The sequence below is a fragment of the Argopecten irradians genome, chromosome 16 (genome assembly GCF_041381155.1).
Source record: "Argopecten irradians isolate NY chromosome 16, Ai_NY, whole genome shotgun sequence".
Taxonomy (NCBI): domain Eukaryota; kingdom Metazoa; phylum Mollusca; class Bivalvia; order Pectinida; family Pectinidae; genus Argopecten; species Argopecten irradians.
In genome coordinates this window covers 2,627,551-2,646,629 of record NC_091149.1, presented here as the reverse complement: position 1 = coordinate 2,646,629, position 19,079 = coordinate 2,627,551, and the positions used below count along the sequence as shown (strand labels likewise).

Genomic DNA, 19,079 nt, shown 5'->3' with positions numbered 1-19,079 from the left:
TTCCTTAACTTCAAATTCACTCAACTTAAAAATTATTAAAGATTTTAAGGAAGGCTCCTTAACTTAAGATGTTCCCTTAGCTTCTGTAACTCTCTCCTATGGGGAAATTTAAGTTAAGAAATTCCTTAAAGTTAAGGAATGTTCGTTGAACTAGGCCCTGGTATATAAACAGAAGACTGGCAGTACCTGTAATACTGCGTTTCCCTCGTCCATGAAAGTCATACTGACGTTAGGACTTGGAAGTATCTGGATCGTACCTGTAATACTGCATTTCCCTCGTCTGTGTATGTCATACTGACGTTAGGACTTGGAAGCATCTGGATCGTTTCCTGGAAGCACCAGCTGATATTTGGTCGGGGACGTCCACACACGCGACATGTCAATATGGCGACATCTCCGGCCTGGGCTGTCACATTCAGCATCGGTTGATAAACAGTGGGCGACATCTCGTATAGCAGGTCCGACGGCGAGATCTGTAATTATAGCATGGCCTCATTGTCTGATTCACATCTATACAGGATTCTTTGATATTGTCTCATTATTTGAACAATTTATCTTTCCTTTTTTTAAAAGTTATTCAAATTCTCCATAATTTCAACTGGATAAAGATTACATCTGTCTTATAATGTAGTGAAGAAAGAAAGAAAGAAAGAAAGAAAGATTACATCTGTCTTATAATGTAGTGAAGAAAGAAAGAAAGAAAGAAAGAAAGAAATTCTTAACTTCATCTTTACTAGAGATTATGTATCCAGTCAGTGGATAATCAGTTAGTGACCATTTCCGACCCCTAGTCATACAATTTAATCATGTTCAATAAGCATTTTACATGTAACAACGACATTTAAAACCAATGTTCTGTGAGATAATGGTTACAAGTGTTTCTGACCTTTGACCTCTCCCTTGTAAGAGGAAGTGTCCGAGACTTCCGGTCCAAGCTAGCTGTGCCGTCCATCGGACGCCGCTCCGGTCTCAAACCCTGCATCCGTAACTTAAAAAGCTGCCAGGAACTTTTCCTGTCAACAAAATAACAAGATTTCTAAGTGGGATTACCGCTAGTGTGATGTAACCTCGAGCTATTTTCAATAGCTGGAAATTCATGGCTTGACGTCAATAATCAATTCAAGAATGGTGGGACAAGATGGCCGCTCCGCTGGATGTTGAAGGATAATTTGGCATTGAAGTTCTTCAAAATGTAGGTTTTTGTAGTAGTGTGACAAAGAGTGTATACATTTTCACATCTGATTTTATAAAACTCATCTGGAATTTTAATTTTTGCTCGCCAAGGCATGAAAAAATAGAAACTTCTAAGACTTGTTTTATAAAAAATTCTCATGAAATGAGCACTCATTTCATTTAAGATCCAATATGTACATAGAATTTGTGAGTGCAGTAAGACATTTTTCAAACGAAAAACGCTTACAGAAAATCGTGCTTATAACATAGTAATTTTCATTCCGTGTCAAGGTTCCAATAAGATATCTGTAACATGTGTATGACAAACTATACTTAAAACAAAGTAATTCTGTTGGTCCCCAGAGGTTCGTTTTAACCTTGTTTTACTGTATATTGTAAGGTCTTATTTACTTAATTAATTTTTCTTCATATAAACCAAGATTGAATTTTACATTTAAAATATTTCAAACTACATGTACATTGTAATTGAAAACAAAACAGGGGTATCATTTAGTATAGTGAAAGTGAATTTTACACACAAAACCATTTTTGTTGTGTTTGAACCATCATTAAGAAAAGTGCTTCATGTTACCCACCTCAAACTTCCGTCTCCGTCTCTTGGCCCGATAGCGTAGCCAGGAATCCAACCTTCAGCTGCAGGAGAGTTCTTGTTGGCCGGGCGATGGACGAAGAACATGCCTTGTTGGTTGGAGTTCATGACCTGGATGATTTCACCACGGAGGACTGTCACTTCATCCTCCTTCACGGAGTTGTAGTCACAAATGACCTTCCCAACGTGTACCACCTCTCCCATTGGCTGTTCAAGTTCAAGTTCAAATTTTATTTACTTGGAGTCTGCTGACTCATCAGTTTGGAAGAACACAAATAATATCTACCGTATAACATAAAATATTCACGGGTACTTTCTTTTTATGGTTTAGAATCATTTCATGAATAGAAATATTTGTGGTTAGCAGATGGAACAACACTAACAACAAGAGGCCCAGAAGGCCTGTATCACTCACTTGGTTTATAATGCTAGTAATGTTCTGAAAAGAAGTTCATTGATTCTCTTCTGAAGGACTTTAAAGAATTAACTCTATTTCCCCTATTGGGCCCGCTCCTCCTGCCCCCGGGGGGCAAGAGCCAAAATTCATACAAATTCTGTTATCCTTCCCCAAGGATGTTTTTGACCAAATTTGGTTTCAATCCATGCAGAACTCTAGGACTAGTAGCGATTTATAGGATTTACCTCTATTTCCCCTATTGGGTGCTGCCCCTCCTGCCCCCGGAGGGCAAGAGCTAAAATTTATACAAACTCTGTTCTCCATCCCCAAGGATGTTTTTGACCAAATTTGGCTTCAATCTATGTATAACTTAATCTATGACTAGTAGCGCCCTTTGGGCCAGGTGAGCTAAAAATCTGAATAAATTGGTCTCAATGATATTTTGTTCATTAGTATTTTTCAGATCAAACAGAATTTCAGTTTGATTTCAATTTAACTATTATTTACATGTAAAGAAATGACATAAAATGCACCACAATGCTCCATGCTTAATACATATAGGTTAGTTTTTTTCTGACATTAGAACTAAAGTTATTAATTTGTGTTATCAAATAAATTCATAGGACATGCATCTACTTCTACCAAAATTATCACATTGATAGCAAGGCAAAAGAAATTTGAAAATACAGCAAAGTTGACAAAAATATTTATTTCAAATATGTTGTCATGATTAATGCATTTTTAATTAGAAAAAAATATTAATAATTGTAAAAAATGTATCTTCACAGATGAAAAATGAAAATAAGTAATACGACAAGGAACTACAAATAAAAGACCATAATAAAATGAATGTTATATGTGTCCAAAAATGTAATGACAAAATCACAACAGTAAATAGATTTTTGATTGAGATTAACATGGAATCATTATTCACTTTAATTATTACAATAAAAAAGACAGGAATTGCTTTGTTGACACTGAAGCCACCAAACTACACACTAGTCAAGTCACCAAATTCATTACCATCAATGTGCCTCTTCTAAGTAGACATTCTTTCTTCTTGTTGCATTGCCAAATCTCAGTTATCTCTCTTTGCATTGGTTATCTCCCTTTGAACTGGTTACCTCCCTTGAGCTGATTATCTCCCTTTGTGCTGACCATCTCGCTTTGGACTGGATTGATCTCCCAGACATTAAGACATTAAATGTAAGTCACTATGGTGTCTTTTTACCTGAGGGGATCTTAAAATATGGTAACACACATTTTTTGTTCCATGAATGCTGTTATCTTATCTTTCGACGTCTTTGCCAGAACTTTTACTTCCAAAGTTATTTTTAATTCAGAACATCTAGAATTCAAATTTTGAAAATTCTAACTAGGTCATGAAAGGTTATAAAAGGAATCAACATTCAAATTCTATGATTTCGTTATATATGCTAACCCGCTGCATTAAATATATCTGTATCCAATTGTGTTCATACCGCATTTAACACAATTCAATCCCTGTATATGTCACCATTTTAAAGTGGTCGACTATGTACATATTAATCTAGCAGATCACAAAGTATTCCTATTATCTTTTAGACTGCAGGTCTTTTCCTGAAATATATTTTGAAATGGTTTTATTCTGTCAAGAGTCGAGATATATCCTAAGTTTAGACAAAAGTCGAACATCATGAGACTGTTGTCAGTCTGAATTAAAATTAGATTCAATAAAGTATTTCTTTTACTGGCAAAATTTAAATTTAAATCTAAGACTATTTCATAACACTAATGTCTTGGGTTTTGTGTAGTTCTATGAGAAAATAGGTGTGGCTTTATTTGTATGTACTGTATTCCATCCAATCCGCGCCCAAATCCTCCAAAACAGCCGTTTACCTTTCTAATGCTCCATGTACTTACAGATCTTGAATTTGATAAATAAATGTTGACAGAAATTAAGAATGCGATAAATTAATTCTTTTGGAATTTGAATGGCAGCTTTAGCTTTGTGTATTAATTTAGTGAAAAACTTCATTAAATCTGGTCCTTTAAATTAATTTTCTCAATTTTGAAGTGCTCTGGGCGACTATTGGGTTGAATATGCAAATTTTGATGAAGATTGATTGTATGTATGTATCAAAAACAATAAAGACCAAGATAGATCTGATAAACTTTATTTCTTGATTTTGTTGAACTCTTGAACTGTATAGCACACATTAAAGCATTGGATACAGCCATAGAGAGTTCTACTTCAGCGCATCTATATATACAGTCTACTGTCCAACTGTGCAGTGATAGGTGTAGACTTCATATCATTCATCATAGGCCTAAATATTCCTGGGTAAGACCATTCGTATAAGTCAATATATCCCCTGGTGATAGTCGGGACATCTTCATCATTATTAACTATGAACTTTAACTTTACTATGACAAAGAAATTTTGAGATACCCAGCATTTTACAATCCAAAATCACAGGTAGACTTTACTCTATTTACAACAGTCTTAAGTTTATATTTAGCCAATCACAAATAACGTTACAAAATACTACGTCATATTTGATTGGCTAAGCCAAAACATAGGTCAAAGACAATTTTAAGATCCTGGAGCCTGTATTTCACATTTTTTTTTAATTCAAAGTTGTATTAAAATTAAATAGATCTCACAAGATTCCATGGTTGGTAAATATCTTAATTGATTTAAAACATGATTGAATGAACACAAGCCCTACACATAACACAGTACTGTATATTATATGGAGAATGAAATGATTAGACACAAAACTTCACCATGTCACCTTGTTCACCAAGCTAACTCGATACATACACCAAACACTACTGTCAATGCTTATATATGAACAGATCAAGTTCTGTCATTTCAAAGAACACTGTAATCTTTGATAGATCAAAAGTCATTGAAGAAAATCATACTAGCATTTGTCGAATGTCATGTGACATTGAAAAAAATTGCATTGGACCATTATTCACAAATTTTGTAACAATGAAAAATCATGTTAATTTTCAACAAATGAAATGGAATGCATTCTCGTCTGTCATACAGCAAAAGTCATCTGACGAGGAAGAATGCATCCTCGTCTGTCATACAGCAAAAGTTATCTGACGAGGAAGAATGCATCCTCGTCTGTCATACAGCAAAAGTCATCTGACGAGGAAGAATGCATCCAAGTTATATGAGAGTGATTGAAGAAATGTTGGTGTTTTTTCATTGAAAAAAAAAGTGATTATATAGATATAAATTATAAAATTTTATCTTGTTCTGTGTCTGGTTTCCAATACTTCCTCTCTTCTCTAGTCTAACATAATGCTGTTGTAACATGAGTTGTGCCAGTCTATTTATCGAGTTAGCAAGATCATATTTACACTTACAAACATCAATATTGACATCAACAAAACAAATTAAAAATTCAAAAAGTTTTCATCAAGATGTATGATCTAAACCTTGTAATATTGTGGAATGAAAGTAGTGTACCATGTGACTTTTCCTGTGAGAGGTCAAAGGTCAAACGTATATCACTGAATTTACATACCATTTGACCTTATGACAAACTTTTTTGTAGACTTTCTAACATGGAATGAACACATCATGTCAATTTCATCTTGAACTTATACTTTATTCAATTCTATCTGTGTATCGAAGTCATACCATACATACAGAAACGAAATCCCAAATTGATGTGGCTAAATGTTCTTGTTCCGGTTATAATCTGGACACCATAAACAGCCCAGCACTTTTTTTTAGTTCAGTACTATGACAAAAGAAGACTAATCTTTAACAAGTATATATGGGATTATACTTTTGTCTGTAATTCTGTTCTCTATTCTGTCTGCTCTCACACCACACTCACATACACCGATGTTACACATTCTCACAAAAATGAGACTCACACACAAATTCCTATATATCTAGGCAGCAGGTTTTTGCAACACATAATGTTTTACTAGGTTTATCTCCGATAAATGGAACAAAGAGTTCAAAATTGAATTTCTAAACAAAAAAAATAAATCATAAGAAAAATAATTTAAAAACTCATGATCATCAATACATTAAGAAACAAATTCAATTGTACACATATATGTATCCAGATATTCCTACTTTTGTTTTTGATTTTTTCCATCACATTCTCAACGTTTTATAGATTTATTAAACATTTCATTGAGGCCTAGAGCACACAATGAACTTCTCTATAATATTAAGTGAAAAGTCTATTGTCACCAACATTTGTCATTTTTATGTTGATCAACCTTTCTTATCACAACACATCAAGAATCAGATCAGATCTAAGGTCCACAGATTTTAAAATGTTTTAAAGGAACTTGAAAATATGAGCTGATACAAACAACTTTATGAGCAAATCATAAATCATACATAAACAGTTATATAGCAAAAAATCATTATAAATATGACTGCAAATATTAAAGGTTAAATACATTATAAATCAAATATCACATTGTTATCAAAGTCTAATGATCGTGCACACACTCACTCTGGCTAGAGTGATCTCCCTTCTGAGAAGAGTAACCTCCCTTGCAACAAGTGATCTCCTTTGTGACAAGAGTAGCCTCCCTTGTGACAAGATTAGTCTCTCTTGACACAATGGTCTCCATACTTGCATGGCCAGAGCTTGTCACAATGAATGATCAACAGTAAGATTTGTGACAGAACTATATTCAAAAACATGCAACCTCTTTTTCTGCATTTACACTTGAATATATATAAATGAACTTGAATAAAATTGTATGAATATTCCAACTCTACTGTTTATATGGTTAGAATCTAACATATAAATTGTATACCATTTATATCAGATCTCCTTCAGGCTCCTTTCATCAATTAAAAGCATGCTGAATACTAGGACTCACATAACACTGTAATATATAGGTCTATCTGTGGGTCAGGCCACACACTATCAGATATATATGTTTATATACATATAAATAAATGTCATCAGCCGTAGGAAGCCTTGATGTCTTTCTGCATAATTATCAGGCATACATAACGTCAATAGTGTTACAGCACAGTACAGCAGTACACCATAAACAAGCATTCTATCGACCCAGAAATCAGTGTCAAATATATGCTTGTTCGTACTATTTTATACTTCAAATACATAATTCTTAGTCTTATATATATATATATAGATACAATTCCATACTGTTACAAGCTTTTCATGTATTTGACTATACATTTACCAATCTTTGTCAAACAAATGTTTGATTCTATAGGCTATTGATATATACAAGATAGCATGATTAATTACATTAAATCAAAATTCTGGTTTTTATCGAGATCAGTCTCACCTCATCATCTTGACTAAGATATATATTGATTAATGAATAAATAAAAAAGGTTGATAGCAATGGTGGGATACATGAAACATACCACAGTTACTGGTCAGCTATTGCACATGTCTGGTTATTCAAATCTGAATAACAACAACGAAATCCATCACTTTTAAAACACAGTCGTACATATATATTTCACTTCTCAAAGTTTGGGAGACAATTAAAGACACAACTTAGAGGAGAAACTCAACACATACACTACTAAAACCAACAGAATGTCTATATCTTAACTCCAAGAAAAGCAAAGTCATTTTTGATTGCTATATGTATATATATATTTCAATCAATTTTTCTGTACCTATTATTAAAGGGAGTTACTTAGTAAAAAGGGAGATAATTCATCGTAGATCAGAGTTTGAAGGAAACAATTTGATGACTACCCTTGAAGAAAGTGAAAAATTGAAAGAAGTACATACCAAACAGACTGTTATACTCTTTCAGGTAAGGGAGATAATTCAATTGTCGTATGGATAGATAATTCATGATATTTTTTACATATATATATATATACTTATATTTAAAGATGCTCCACCTCCAACAGAGCATAAATGACATTCATCATTTGAACAATAATTTTTGTTTAATCGTGTTTATATATGTCTAATTAACACAAAAAAATAATAATAAAATAATATATTTTGCCTGTGGTGCATACGCAATCAGTATTTCATTCCAAATAGGATATAGTGACACAGAATTTTTTTGGGATGCAATTAATTATTTTTTTTGTATTTTTAACTTAAAGTAAAATTAGAAGCTCAAATTTTTCAATGGTGGTAATGGTGTAAAGTAAGTAACTTTTGTAACTGAAGAAAAATACTAAATCGTTTGCTCCTGTTTTTGATAGTGAAAAAATACCATTTGTCAGCGATGGAGCATCTTTAAGAAACAATTTTTAATTTCTTAAGCAAGTAAGGGAGACAATCATGTTTGTACATAGAAGAGATAGCAAAAATATTTCATTGTAAATCAAAAATCTTTTTATTTATGTGTTATTAATTTCATATCTAAATTATGAATAACAAAAAGATGAATTTTATTTCAATAGTTAAATATTATTAAGCTGATGTGAAAAAAGAACAATATTTTTCTTTTCCATGTATGAATGTAAAAATATTGTTTTCATATTCATGGTAATTGTAGATACAAAGGGGAACTAATGCTTCAGAATTGACCAGTATAATATAAACTAAGTTCACATCATGTATACTGAAATCATACTGCACATTAGCAGTCTGTCAGCAGTATAGAATAATAACTGACAACAACAAAAGAGCATTGCTGCAATGCCTGCATCAGCATTCAGTTGGCTTACAAGCAAGTAAAATCAGATAAAAGCTATATGCAGCCTAGCTCTAACTATTAGCCTATTACCTAACTTGGTAATAAACTCTGTATTGAATGCAATACACTTTAACTTATTCACCCCTGAAAGTTGATAATGGACTGGTCTATTCTTTGATTTAGAAGAGCCTAAATGAATATTCAGAGGTGAATGTGTTAATGGATAGGGAAACATTGTTATAGTCAGGCTGTGGAGATATGGTTTTGTTTTTATGCTGACTACAGCTCTACTCCTGATTGTCAATTCAAAGTCTACAGTCATACTGCAACATCAGCATAACCAGCTGAAAACAGCACAGATCAAAGTAAAAAAAGGGAATTATGTGTGGTAAAAATTTTGATCCATAAAGTTTTAGTTAAGTGTAAAAATTGTATTTGAGATAAATTATGCAGCTAATCAACTAATAGTTTACATGAGATATCCCTGTAGCAGATACACTCAGCACTATAACAACATTGTAATACTGATACTGTAGAGTCAATAACCAATTTGAAACATTGCATACTGAAACCCATACTGATCCATACTGAACCTATACTGAACTCATACTGAACTTATACCGAAACCCATACTGAACCTATACTAAATCCATACTGAATCTATACTGAACTCATACTGAATCCATACTGAACCTATACTGAATCCATATTGAACATATACTGAACTTATACTGAATACATACTGAACCTATACTGAACTCATACTGAACCTATACTGTATTATTAAAATAATTTTGCTTCTGCAATGTATTCTTAAACTATACTGCACAATTTTAAATAATTTATGATATCCTGAATATACTGCACCATAGGCTAGCATAACAGATACTAGAATGCATGCTATTTTTCTGTCCTTCACCTGAACCTATGATTTGTGAATCTACAAATCAAATATTGATCATAAAGTTTGGATGTTGTTAATTAATTTCATGGTTTTTTGTGAAATGTTGAAACATCTACATCATACTTTCAGGCGGTTTACTTAAAAAAGTTCAGCTTCATAGTATTAATTACATCTATAGATTTTTCCAGTACTTTAATCTTAATTTGTTTTTCTTTGCAAATATAGCAATCATAAGCATAACTTTTTATCCACACACTATTTTTATTTTAATCTAAGACATCTTGGGTTTTGAATCTATAAAACCAAAATTGTTCAGCTTTTGTCATACATTAAAATCTGTTTGTACAACAATACAAATGAAATATCTCTTATTTTTGAATTAAGGCCAACCAATTTCTAATTTATATCTGTTCTTAATTATTTATTCTAGACCTGAATAAAAAAATATTTGTGAAACCAAATATCTCCTAGATTTGCTTCTTCCCCAGTAATTAAGAAAAAAAAATTATTTTTGACATTTTCTACCAAAATAAAGACAGAATAAAATTACAAAGAAAACAAAAGTCTTCATTAAAATGAGTTTTTATCCTTAATATACTCTTGTTTCTTATGTTGCACATACCCCTATTTTGGTAAAACCATGCACATATGAGGGCAGCCTTATACATTATTCTGCCTCTACCTCAGATCTGTGTTTAACATTCATTTAAAAACATTATTTTAAAGTACACAAAAAGGGCATATGATTAGTTTACTTTAAAACTCTTATGTCTATAAGCCTTAGATAGTAAGTTATCATTAACAGAGATTATGTAAGTTGGACAGAGGAGTCACCAGCAAGCAACAGTTGACCTAGATGGGCTGTGTATTATATAACACTCTGTGTATTCTATACACACTCTGTATATTCTACCAATCAGCAGGCAGTCTTCCCATGACTACTGATTGGTCCAAAGGAATATTATTCAATGAATAGGGAATTTATGAATGGAAGTTTATGAATGAAATGGTTCAAGAGGTCACCACTAGATGTCATTGTAGGGCAAGTCCTACTCAGTCTTACACATCTAGTCGCGTTGTATTAAAAACCCATTTATTCTGCTGTCTGAAAAGAACACTTAAAGAATTTGACAAAGACTGATCTGTTTCCACTAAAAGCTTGTATCAGTAAAACATTTGTGCTCATTAAGAAGCTTGTAATGGGCAACTACAAAACATTGTAATTAGATTTTCCAAAAGCATGTTGATCCAGATCAAAAATAAGCTTGTAAAATTGGCATAATCATAGTCATAGAAAAGCTTGTATTGTATGGCTGATAACACTGACGAAGACATATATAGTTTCTCATTCATGCAAATTATATTGCGACGCTTCCATGTGGTTAGATCATTCCGGACAAAACATGTTTTAATAACTACTACAGCAGGCATCGAAGAGGAGCTAGTGAGACGTGAGTGGGGTGGGAGTCGACGTTATAGATTTCCTCCGTTAAACGCTAGAAGTTCACACTATAGTACGATGCAGTCATGAGAAGAATTACACTAACACAGTAAATCTATATGACATTCATGAAGCCTTTCTATCTTTCTGTAATCTTTGAGCCGGTTAACTGGCTTGAGAACCGTTTTTGTCCGTAGTTTTTGTTTTTTGTCTACAACATATGGCTCATAGAGTAACATGTTTTCTCAATACGGAGCAGGAGCTCTCGACCTGGCGCAGTTTTTTGTGTGAATTCCACAGATTCTGTGGTAAGTGGGAGACTACTTGGGCTGCAGCACACATATATGGGGACATTCAACGACATCAGGATGCTGGAGAATTGTTGGAACTTACCGTATCACTATCCCCTGACGACGTTACTCCATCAGTGGGGCCCCCCAGGGGGGGTAACTCCCGTGAATTAGTCCTATTGTAAACAACATCTGGGCTACCACTCCCAGCAACATCTGTCCTAGTGCCCATGGGAGTGTCACTTTTTGATTTCTTTGTAATAAAGTGTTTAGGTTTTGGTGAGGGCTCCCCCATGGGAGGCCTCTGTGGCTCGTGATCACAGTTAGACGGGGATAATGGCGAGTCCTCAGCTGGGCCGGGCACTGAGCGACAGCGTGAATACTTCTGAGGATCCGACATCTGGTTTTTCATTTGGCCACTAGGTGGCGTCTGAGAGCGGGAGTTGTTATCTCCCTTTGTTTGAGGTTGTGATTGCATCTTCCTGAGATGGGGCTCTCGTTGGGGATTACTTAGATCTGGTGAAAACCTTAACAGAGAGATAAGTAAATAACTAATAAATTTAATAAATTACATAACATGTATAAATATTCATGATTGTATTACATAATATCTTTAAATATTTATGATTATTTTACTTAATATCTATGAATATTTATGATTATATTATGAATACTTATGATTATATTTTATAACATTTATGAATATTCATTTTGTCTAAACTGGATACCACCGGCATACTTGGTTGACATAGCCAGATTTTTGGATTACACAAGTTTTAATTACTATAAATTAAGAAGGAAATTGCCATACAGTTACGCTGGAATACACAGGGATCCAGACTAGACAAGGGCCAGCTCTGATAATCTACGTTAATTGACATCTATGAATATTCATACTTATGTCTATACTATGTTACATGACATCTATGAATATTCATACTTACAACTCTTTGGTGATGTCTTCCTGGTAAGCCGTGGGGTTGGCCAGACCTACAATTGATTTATATTGACAATTGACAATAATATTATCAGTTCATCATACAAATATAGAAACCAGCCTCCTGTGATGAGGGGTTTCTCCCATCAACAAGCAATTTTAAATTGGAATCAGCATTGTAAAATATGATTTATCTGAAGCTTTAACAAAATATACACTTTTTGATATTTGATATTCATATATTGTCATTAATAACCATTGTATGTCTGAAGTGGAAAACACAGTAACATTTTCTTTAAAACTTAGCAGTGAGCTTTGGTTTCAAACTGTTAACCTGATAAAGGACTTACGATCTCCAAATATCTTCTGGAGTTGCAGACTAGCGGATATATTGCGTATCCACGTCTGCTTGATTTCTATGGTAGGGGCCTGAAGTATAAACTGGGTTGTGGAACCTGGTGCGCGATTAATTAACATAAATCGTAGTGGTTCTCCAGGTTCTATATCCTCCTTAAGGGCCATCTTGTTTACCTGTCAACAGTTTCCATGGTTACAATAAAGCTTGAAAGTTACCATAATAACAACTCAGAATGTAAACAGTTACAGAAAGGTTTCAACATAATCTTAATATTTTCATCATGTTATAAAGATGACAGAATTTTTGAGATAACTCCTTCATCCAGTTTCAAACAGATGAAGGCAAGCAATAATCATTCTTGATACTCCAGGGTTTCCGATCACTTACTATCTCTTCACCCTTGGACTTTCTCATAGTAAAACAGAACATATAACAGGTAATTTAATCCTTCGATCAACAATGCACATCAACAGAGCTGTATAACGGTACACTGTGGTTTACTGAGTTGCTTTTAAGTTTGGCGTCACTCTCACTGTAGTCTTCAAAGAACATTTTTGTAGGTGTGATTGGTTCAGATTTGTTCCCCTGAGCTGCCTTCATTTTCATTATGAGATAGTCGAGGGGTGTAGAGATCGTATGTGATTGGAAACCCTGGAGTATCAAGGATGGCATTATTTATGCCATGGATCAAGCCTTGAACATTTCCTTAATATCTTTGAGCTCATTCACCCCATAGTTTCAAAATGAACTGTTCCAGATATATAATAAGAAGAGTTCAAATTTCATGAAGGGGTGACTCAGTTTAACTCACATTGAGATAGTTCTTGAACACATAGTTTGGATTGGACAATGTGCCTCGTCTCCGCTCAGTCATTTCACTGAATATCACGCTCTGTTCGAATAAGAACAGCCGTCTTTCTTTGAACTTTGGCTGGCCACTACCTTGTACTTCAGCGACCAATAAGGTGTCCTAAAACAAAGGGATACAATAACTTGTAATGGGAGGTAATGTTTCATAAGGGGAGATAACTACATCATGTAATGTTTCATAAGGGGAGATAACTACATCATGTAATGTTTCATAAGATAAGTGGAGATAACTACATCATGTTATGTTTCATAAGATAAGTGGAGATAACTACATCATGTTATGTTTCACAAGATAAGGGGAATAACTACATCATGTTATGTTTCACAAGATAAGGGGAGACAACTATATCATGTAATGTTTCATAAGATAAGGGGAGAAAACTACATCATTTTATGTTTCATAAGATCAAGGGAAATAACTACATCATGTAATGTTTCATAATGGGGAGATAACTGCATCAAAAAGAAAAAGAAAGAAAATGATCACTATAGCTTTCTCCTAGTTCTTTCTATGCAGTACCATTTGTATGTTCTTCAAAATTACTTGGACAATGATACAATACTACATTAGAAAACAATACTACATTAGAAATAACACAGACTTATCCCTAGTGATTTAATAAAGTTAATGAGATTATGACAATGATAAAGAGCTTACCTGTAGAAGTAATTTTCCTTGAGCAGTTATTTTACCCTGAAGCAGAAGAAAAATACACATTTAAACACTATAAACACCAAAGGTGTCCCATCTAGTTTGTAAATTACAGGCTGATATAAGGCATCTCACTTACAATAGAGATGCTCCATTGCTAACATAAATAAAATTTATCATTTGGACAAAAATTAATGTTTCATTGTGTATAGATATGTCTAATTAACACAAAAATACATATAAAATAATTAAATTTTCTTTTGTTTTCTGTGCAATCAGTATCTCATATCATGCTAAGGCATAGTGTCATTGATTTTTTTTATGATGCAAATTTTTGTGATGCAATTAACTATTTTAAATACTTTTCTATTCAAGTCAAATAAGAAGCTCAAACTTTTCAATGATGGTAAAAGTGTTATGAAAGTAAACTTTGTTACTGACGAAAAATACTAATTTATCTGCTCCTGTTTTTAACAGAAAAAAAATATCATTCGTCTGTGGTATAGCATCTTTAAAACCCTGTAGGTGCCCCACTTACATTAAAACCCTGTAGGCGCCCCACTTACATTAAAACCCTGTAGGCGCCCCACTTACATTAAAACCCTGTAGGCGCCCCACTTACATTAAAACCCTGTAGGTGCCCCACTTACATTAAAACCCTGTAGGCGCCCAACTTACATTAAAACCCTGTAGGCGCCCCACTTACATTAAAACCCTGTAGGCGCCCAACTTACATTAAAACCCTGTAGGCGCCCCACTTACATTAAAACCCTGTAGGCGCCCCACTTACATTAAAACCCTGTAGGCGCCCAACTTACATTAAAACCCTGTAGGTGCCCCACTTACATTAAAACCCTGTAGGCGCCCCACTTACATTAAAACCCTGTAGGCGCCCCACTTACATTAAAACCCTGTAGGCGCCCCACTTACATTAAAACCTTGTAGGTGCCCCACTTACATTAAAACCCTGTAGGCGCCCAACTTGCATTAAAACCCTGTAGGCGCCCCACTTACATTAAAACCCTGTAGGAACCCCACTTACATTAAAACCCTGTAGGCGCCCCACTTACATTAAAACCCTGTAGGCGCCCCACTTGCATTAAAACCCTGTAGGCACCCCACTTACATTAAAACCCTGTAGGCACCCCACTTACATTAAAACCCTGTAGGCACCCCACTTAAATTAAAACCCTGTAGGCGCCTCACTAACATTAAAACCCTGTAGGCGCCCCACTTGCATTAAAACCCTGTAGGTGCCTCACTTGCATTAAAACCCTGTAGGTGCCTCACTCACATTAAAACCCTGTAGGCGCCCCACTTGCATCATATCGTTGGCCTCCTTGGGTACATTACACATGACGACCATTGCGTCCTGTAGAGACTTGGTATCTAGACCTATTCTGTCGGTGTGTTTCTGTATGTCCTAGAAAATAATAGAAATAGATTAGAAACATCATGTCAGACGTTTTTGATGAAGATTTAATGATAATTGAAGTGAAATTCAAATCTTAACTATGGACACATTGAACATTCTGTCACAAAACTCAGAATAATACAGAAGCATTAAATTTTATCGGACCATATGGTTGATAACTTTACAACCATTGTGATGAAGAAAAGAATACATATTTATACCAATGTATATAAGAATACATATCTGAAACTAAAAGATTTTTTTAGATTTTTTCTACAGTGATAGGTTGGGGAGATACAACAACACAGAAATCTTACCTTGAGCAAGAGTTGATATTTCATTATTCTCTGTACTGGTTTTATAAGTAGGTCGGGTAGCTGGAGACGATGACCAAACTTCTGGCGGATTTCCTATAGAAGAAGGACATTTCTTAAAACAAACATATATTTTAGTGTCTTGAAACGAAAATTCACAAAATATTCTAAAAAAAAAAAACCCAAAAATACCTCTACCCAGCTTTCAGTGCTGTTTTATATCCTGGCAATGTCCCGGATGTTTTAATGAAAAGGATTGTCTGTCACGCCTAGAAGTGAGCAAGTATTTTTAATCAAACTCCTGTCTTGTCTATAGGTGAGGAGGTATTTTTAATAAAACTCCTGTCTTGTCGCTAAGTGAGCAGGTATTTTTAATCAAAAGTGAGCAGGTATTTTTAATCAAACTCCTGTCTTGTCTATAGGTGAGGAGGTATTTTTAATCAAACTCCTGTCTTGTCTATAGGTGAGGAGGTATTTTTAATCAAACTCCTGTCTTGTCTATAGGTGAGGAGTGTATTTTTAATCAAACTCCTGTCTTGTCTATAGGTGAGGAGGTATTTTTAATCAAACTCCTGTCTTGTCTATAGGTGAGGAGGTATTTTTAATAAAACTCCTGTCTTGTCGCTAAGTGAGCAGGTATTTTTAATAAAACTCCTGTCTTGTCGCTAAGTGAGCAGGTATTTTTAATAAAACTCCTGTCTTGTCTCTAAGTGAGCAGGTATTTTTAATCAAACTCCTGTCTTGTCTCTAAGTGAGCGAGTACTCTTAATTAAACTGGATTCTTTAACAAGGGGAGACAATTTCGTTACATTACAAACATACCTCAAAATAGTCATCCAGATGCTCGGCTACAATGTAGTCAGACTTTGGTTTATTTTCACAGTATTTCACGTACATTCGTAATTTACGCTCCTTGAAAAAAGATAAATAGAATAATGAAATGGAAAGAGAAAACAAATAATTTAGAAAAATACACAATTTACAGGGCAGATCGTTTTCTTCATTCTGTTTTAGCACTGAAATCATAAGAATTAGGGTGAATTTCAGTAGTCTATATACTAGATGATATACTTTTAATCTGAGCTTCTTCAGGTAAAAATTTCATCTTACAGCCAAATTCTGAACTAAAAGAACAAAGCAATCTATTTTGACTGAAAAGACACATGTACTCTAGTACTTCATAATATTACATAACGATACCATAATGACAGCTGAACAGTTCAAGATTTAGTTAAATTTTATCGATTATATTATTATTGTATTTAATTCTTGAAAAGTTAGATTTGTACAAACTGAAGTTCTGCATTTCTACCCATTGTTTATGATTTTTCAGTACATCTCTATGATCAGGGGAGATAACCTACCTGTGTAGTGAAAATTGAGCCTAAACGTTCCGGTTCTTCTAAACATTTTTCTAGGGCAGGTTTAAATGTCCTGTTGAAAACAAACGTATAAATCAAAGGAAGTTGTATCTTGCATTTAATTTTTTCTATTTCATTCATAACAAGAGGCCCAAAGGGCCTTAACGGTCATCTGACTACCTTGGCAATAGTAAAATTAATTTCATATGGTGTCACTTTGTCAGGACCATGTCAGGATCATTTTCCATTTCCTTCAACAAATTTTATTTCAAACAAGAGGCCCAAGGGCCTTAACATGTAGGAAATTAATTAGATATAGTGTCATAGTAGCCTTCTTCAATTTGGGATCAACCAGAGATGTAACAATACTTTGTCGATCCATGTCAGGATCATCTCAGGCAAGTTTCAGCCAAATCACATAGGCAGAACTTGAGAAGAAGTTCAAAATGTGTTTTCAAGATGGCGGCTGTAGCGGCCATCTTGGATTTCGGATCGACCCGAAAAATAACAACACTTTGTCGGGACCATGTCAGGATCATTTCATGCAAGTTTCAGCCAAATCGAACCAGTAAAACTTGAGAAGAAGTTCAAAATGTGTTTTCAATATGGCAGATGTGCCGGTCATCTTGGATTTCGGATTGACCCGAAAAATAACAACACTTTGTCGGGACCATTGTCAGGATCATTTCATGCAAGTTTCAGCCAAATCGCACGAGTTGAACTTGAGAATAATTTCAAAATGTGTTTTCAAGATGGCGGCTGTGGCGGCCATCTTGGATTTCGGATCGACCCGAAAAATAACAACACTTTGTCGGGACCATGTCAGGATCATTTCATGCAAGTTTCAGCCAAATCGCACCGTAGAACTTGAGAAGAAGTTCAAAATGTGTTTTCAAGATGGCGGCTGTGGCGGCCATCTTGGATTTCGGATCGACCCGAAAAAATAACAACACTTTGTCGGGACCATGTCAGGATCATTTCATGCAAGTTTCAGCCAAATCGCACCAGTAGAACTTGAGAAAGTTTAAAATGTGTTTTCAAGATGGCGCCTGTGGCGGCCATCTTGGATTTCGGATCGACCCGAAAAATAACAACACTTTGTCGGGACCATGTCAGGATCATTTCATGCAAGTTTCAGCCAAATCGCACCGGTAGAACTTGAGAAGAAGTTCAAAATGTGTTTTCAAGATGGCGGCTGTGGCGGCCATCTTGGATTTCGGATCGACCCGAAAAATAACAACACTTTGTCGGGACCATGTCAGGATCATTTCATGCAAGTTTCAGCCAAATCGCACCGGTATAACTTGAGAAGAAGTTCAAAATGTGTTTTCAAGATGGCGCCTGTGGCGGCCATCTTGGATTTCGGATCGACCCGAAAAATAACAACACTTTGTCGGGACCATGTCAGGATCATTTCATGCAAGTTTCAGCCAAATCGCACCGGTAGAACTTGAGAAGAAGTTCAAAATGTGTTTTCAAGATGGCGGCTGTGGCGGCCATCTTGGATTTCGGATCGACCCGAAAAATAACAACACTTTGTCGGGACCATGTCAGGATCATTTCATGCAAGTTTCAGCCAAATCGCACCGGTAGAACTTGAGAAGAAGTTCAAAATGTGTTTTCAAGATGGCGCCTGTGGCGGCCATCTTGGATTTCGGATCGACCCGAAAAATAACAACACTTTGTCGGGACCATCTCAGGATCATTTCAGGTAAGTTTCAGCTCAATCCC

The 19,079-nt window shown here is 34.8% G+C and overlaps 1 protein-coding gene across 1 annotated transcript in view; it reads right to left on the bottom strand.

Annotated features, from left to right (window-relative positions):
- Nucleotides 1-19,079, bottom strand: part of LOC138311056 (kalirin-like) — a 173,246-nt gene that overhangs the window by 15,289 nt on the left and 138,878 nt on the right. Inside the window, exons 45-56 of the mRNA XM_069252486.1 lie at nt 17,352-17,421; nt 16,810-16,899; nt 15,991-16,083; nt 15,554-15,682; nt 14,266-14,301; nt 13,549-13,707; nt 12,730-12,910; nt 12,387-12,432; nt 11,546-11,969; nt 1,770-1,990; nt 887-1,013; nt 258-473 (exon numbers count right to left, since the gene is read on the bottom strand). Of these exons, the coding sequence (XP_069108587.1) occupies nt 258-473; nt 887-1,013; nt 1,770-1,990; nt 11,546-11,969; nt 12,387-12,432; nt 12,730-12,910; nt 13,549-13,707; nt 14,266-14,301; nt 15,554-15,682; nt 15,991-16,083; nt 16,810-16,899; nt 17,352-17,421 (1,792 nt within the window). The remainder of the gene's footprint in view (nt 1-257; nt 474-886; nt 1,014-1,769; nt 1,991-11,545; nt 11,970-12,386; nt 12,433-12,729; nt 12,911-13,548; nt 13,708-14,265; nt 14,302-15,553; nt 15,683-15,990; nt 16,084-16,809; nt 16,900-17,351; nt 17,422-19,079) is intronic.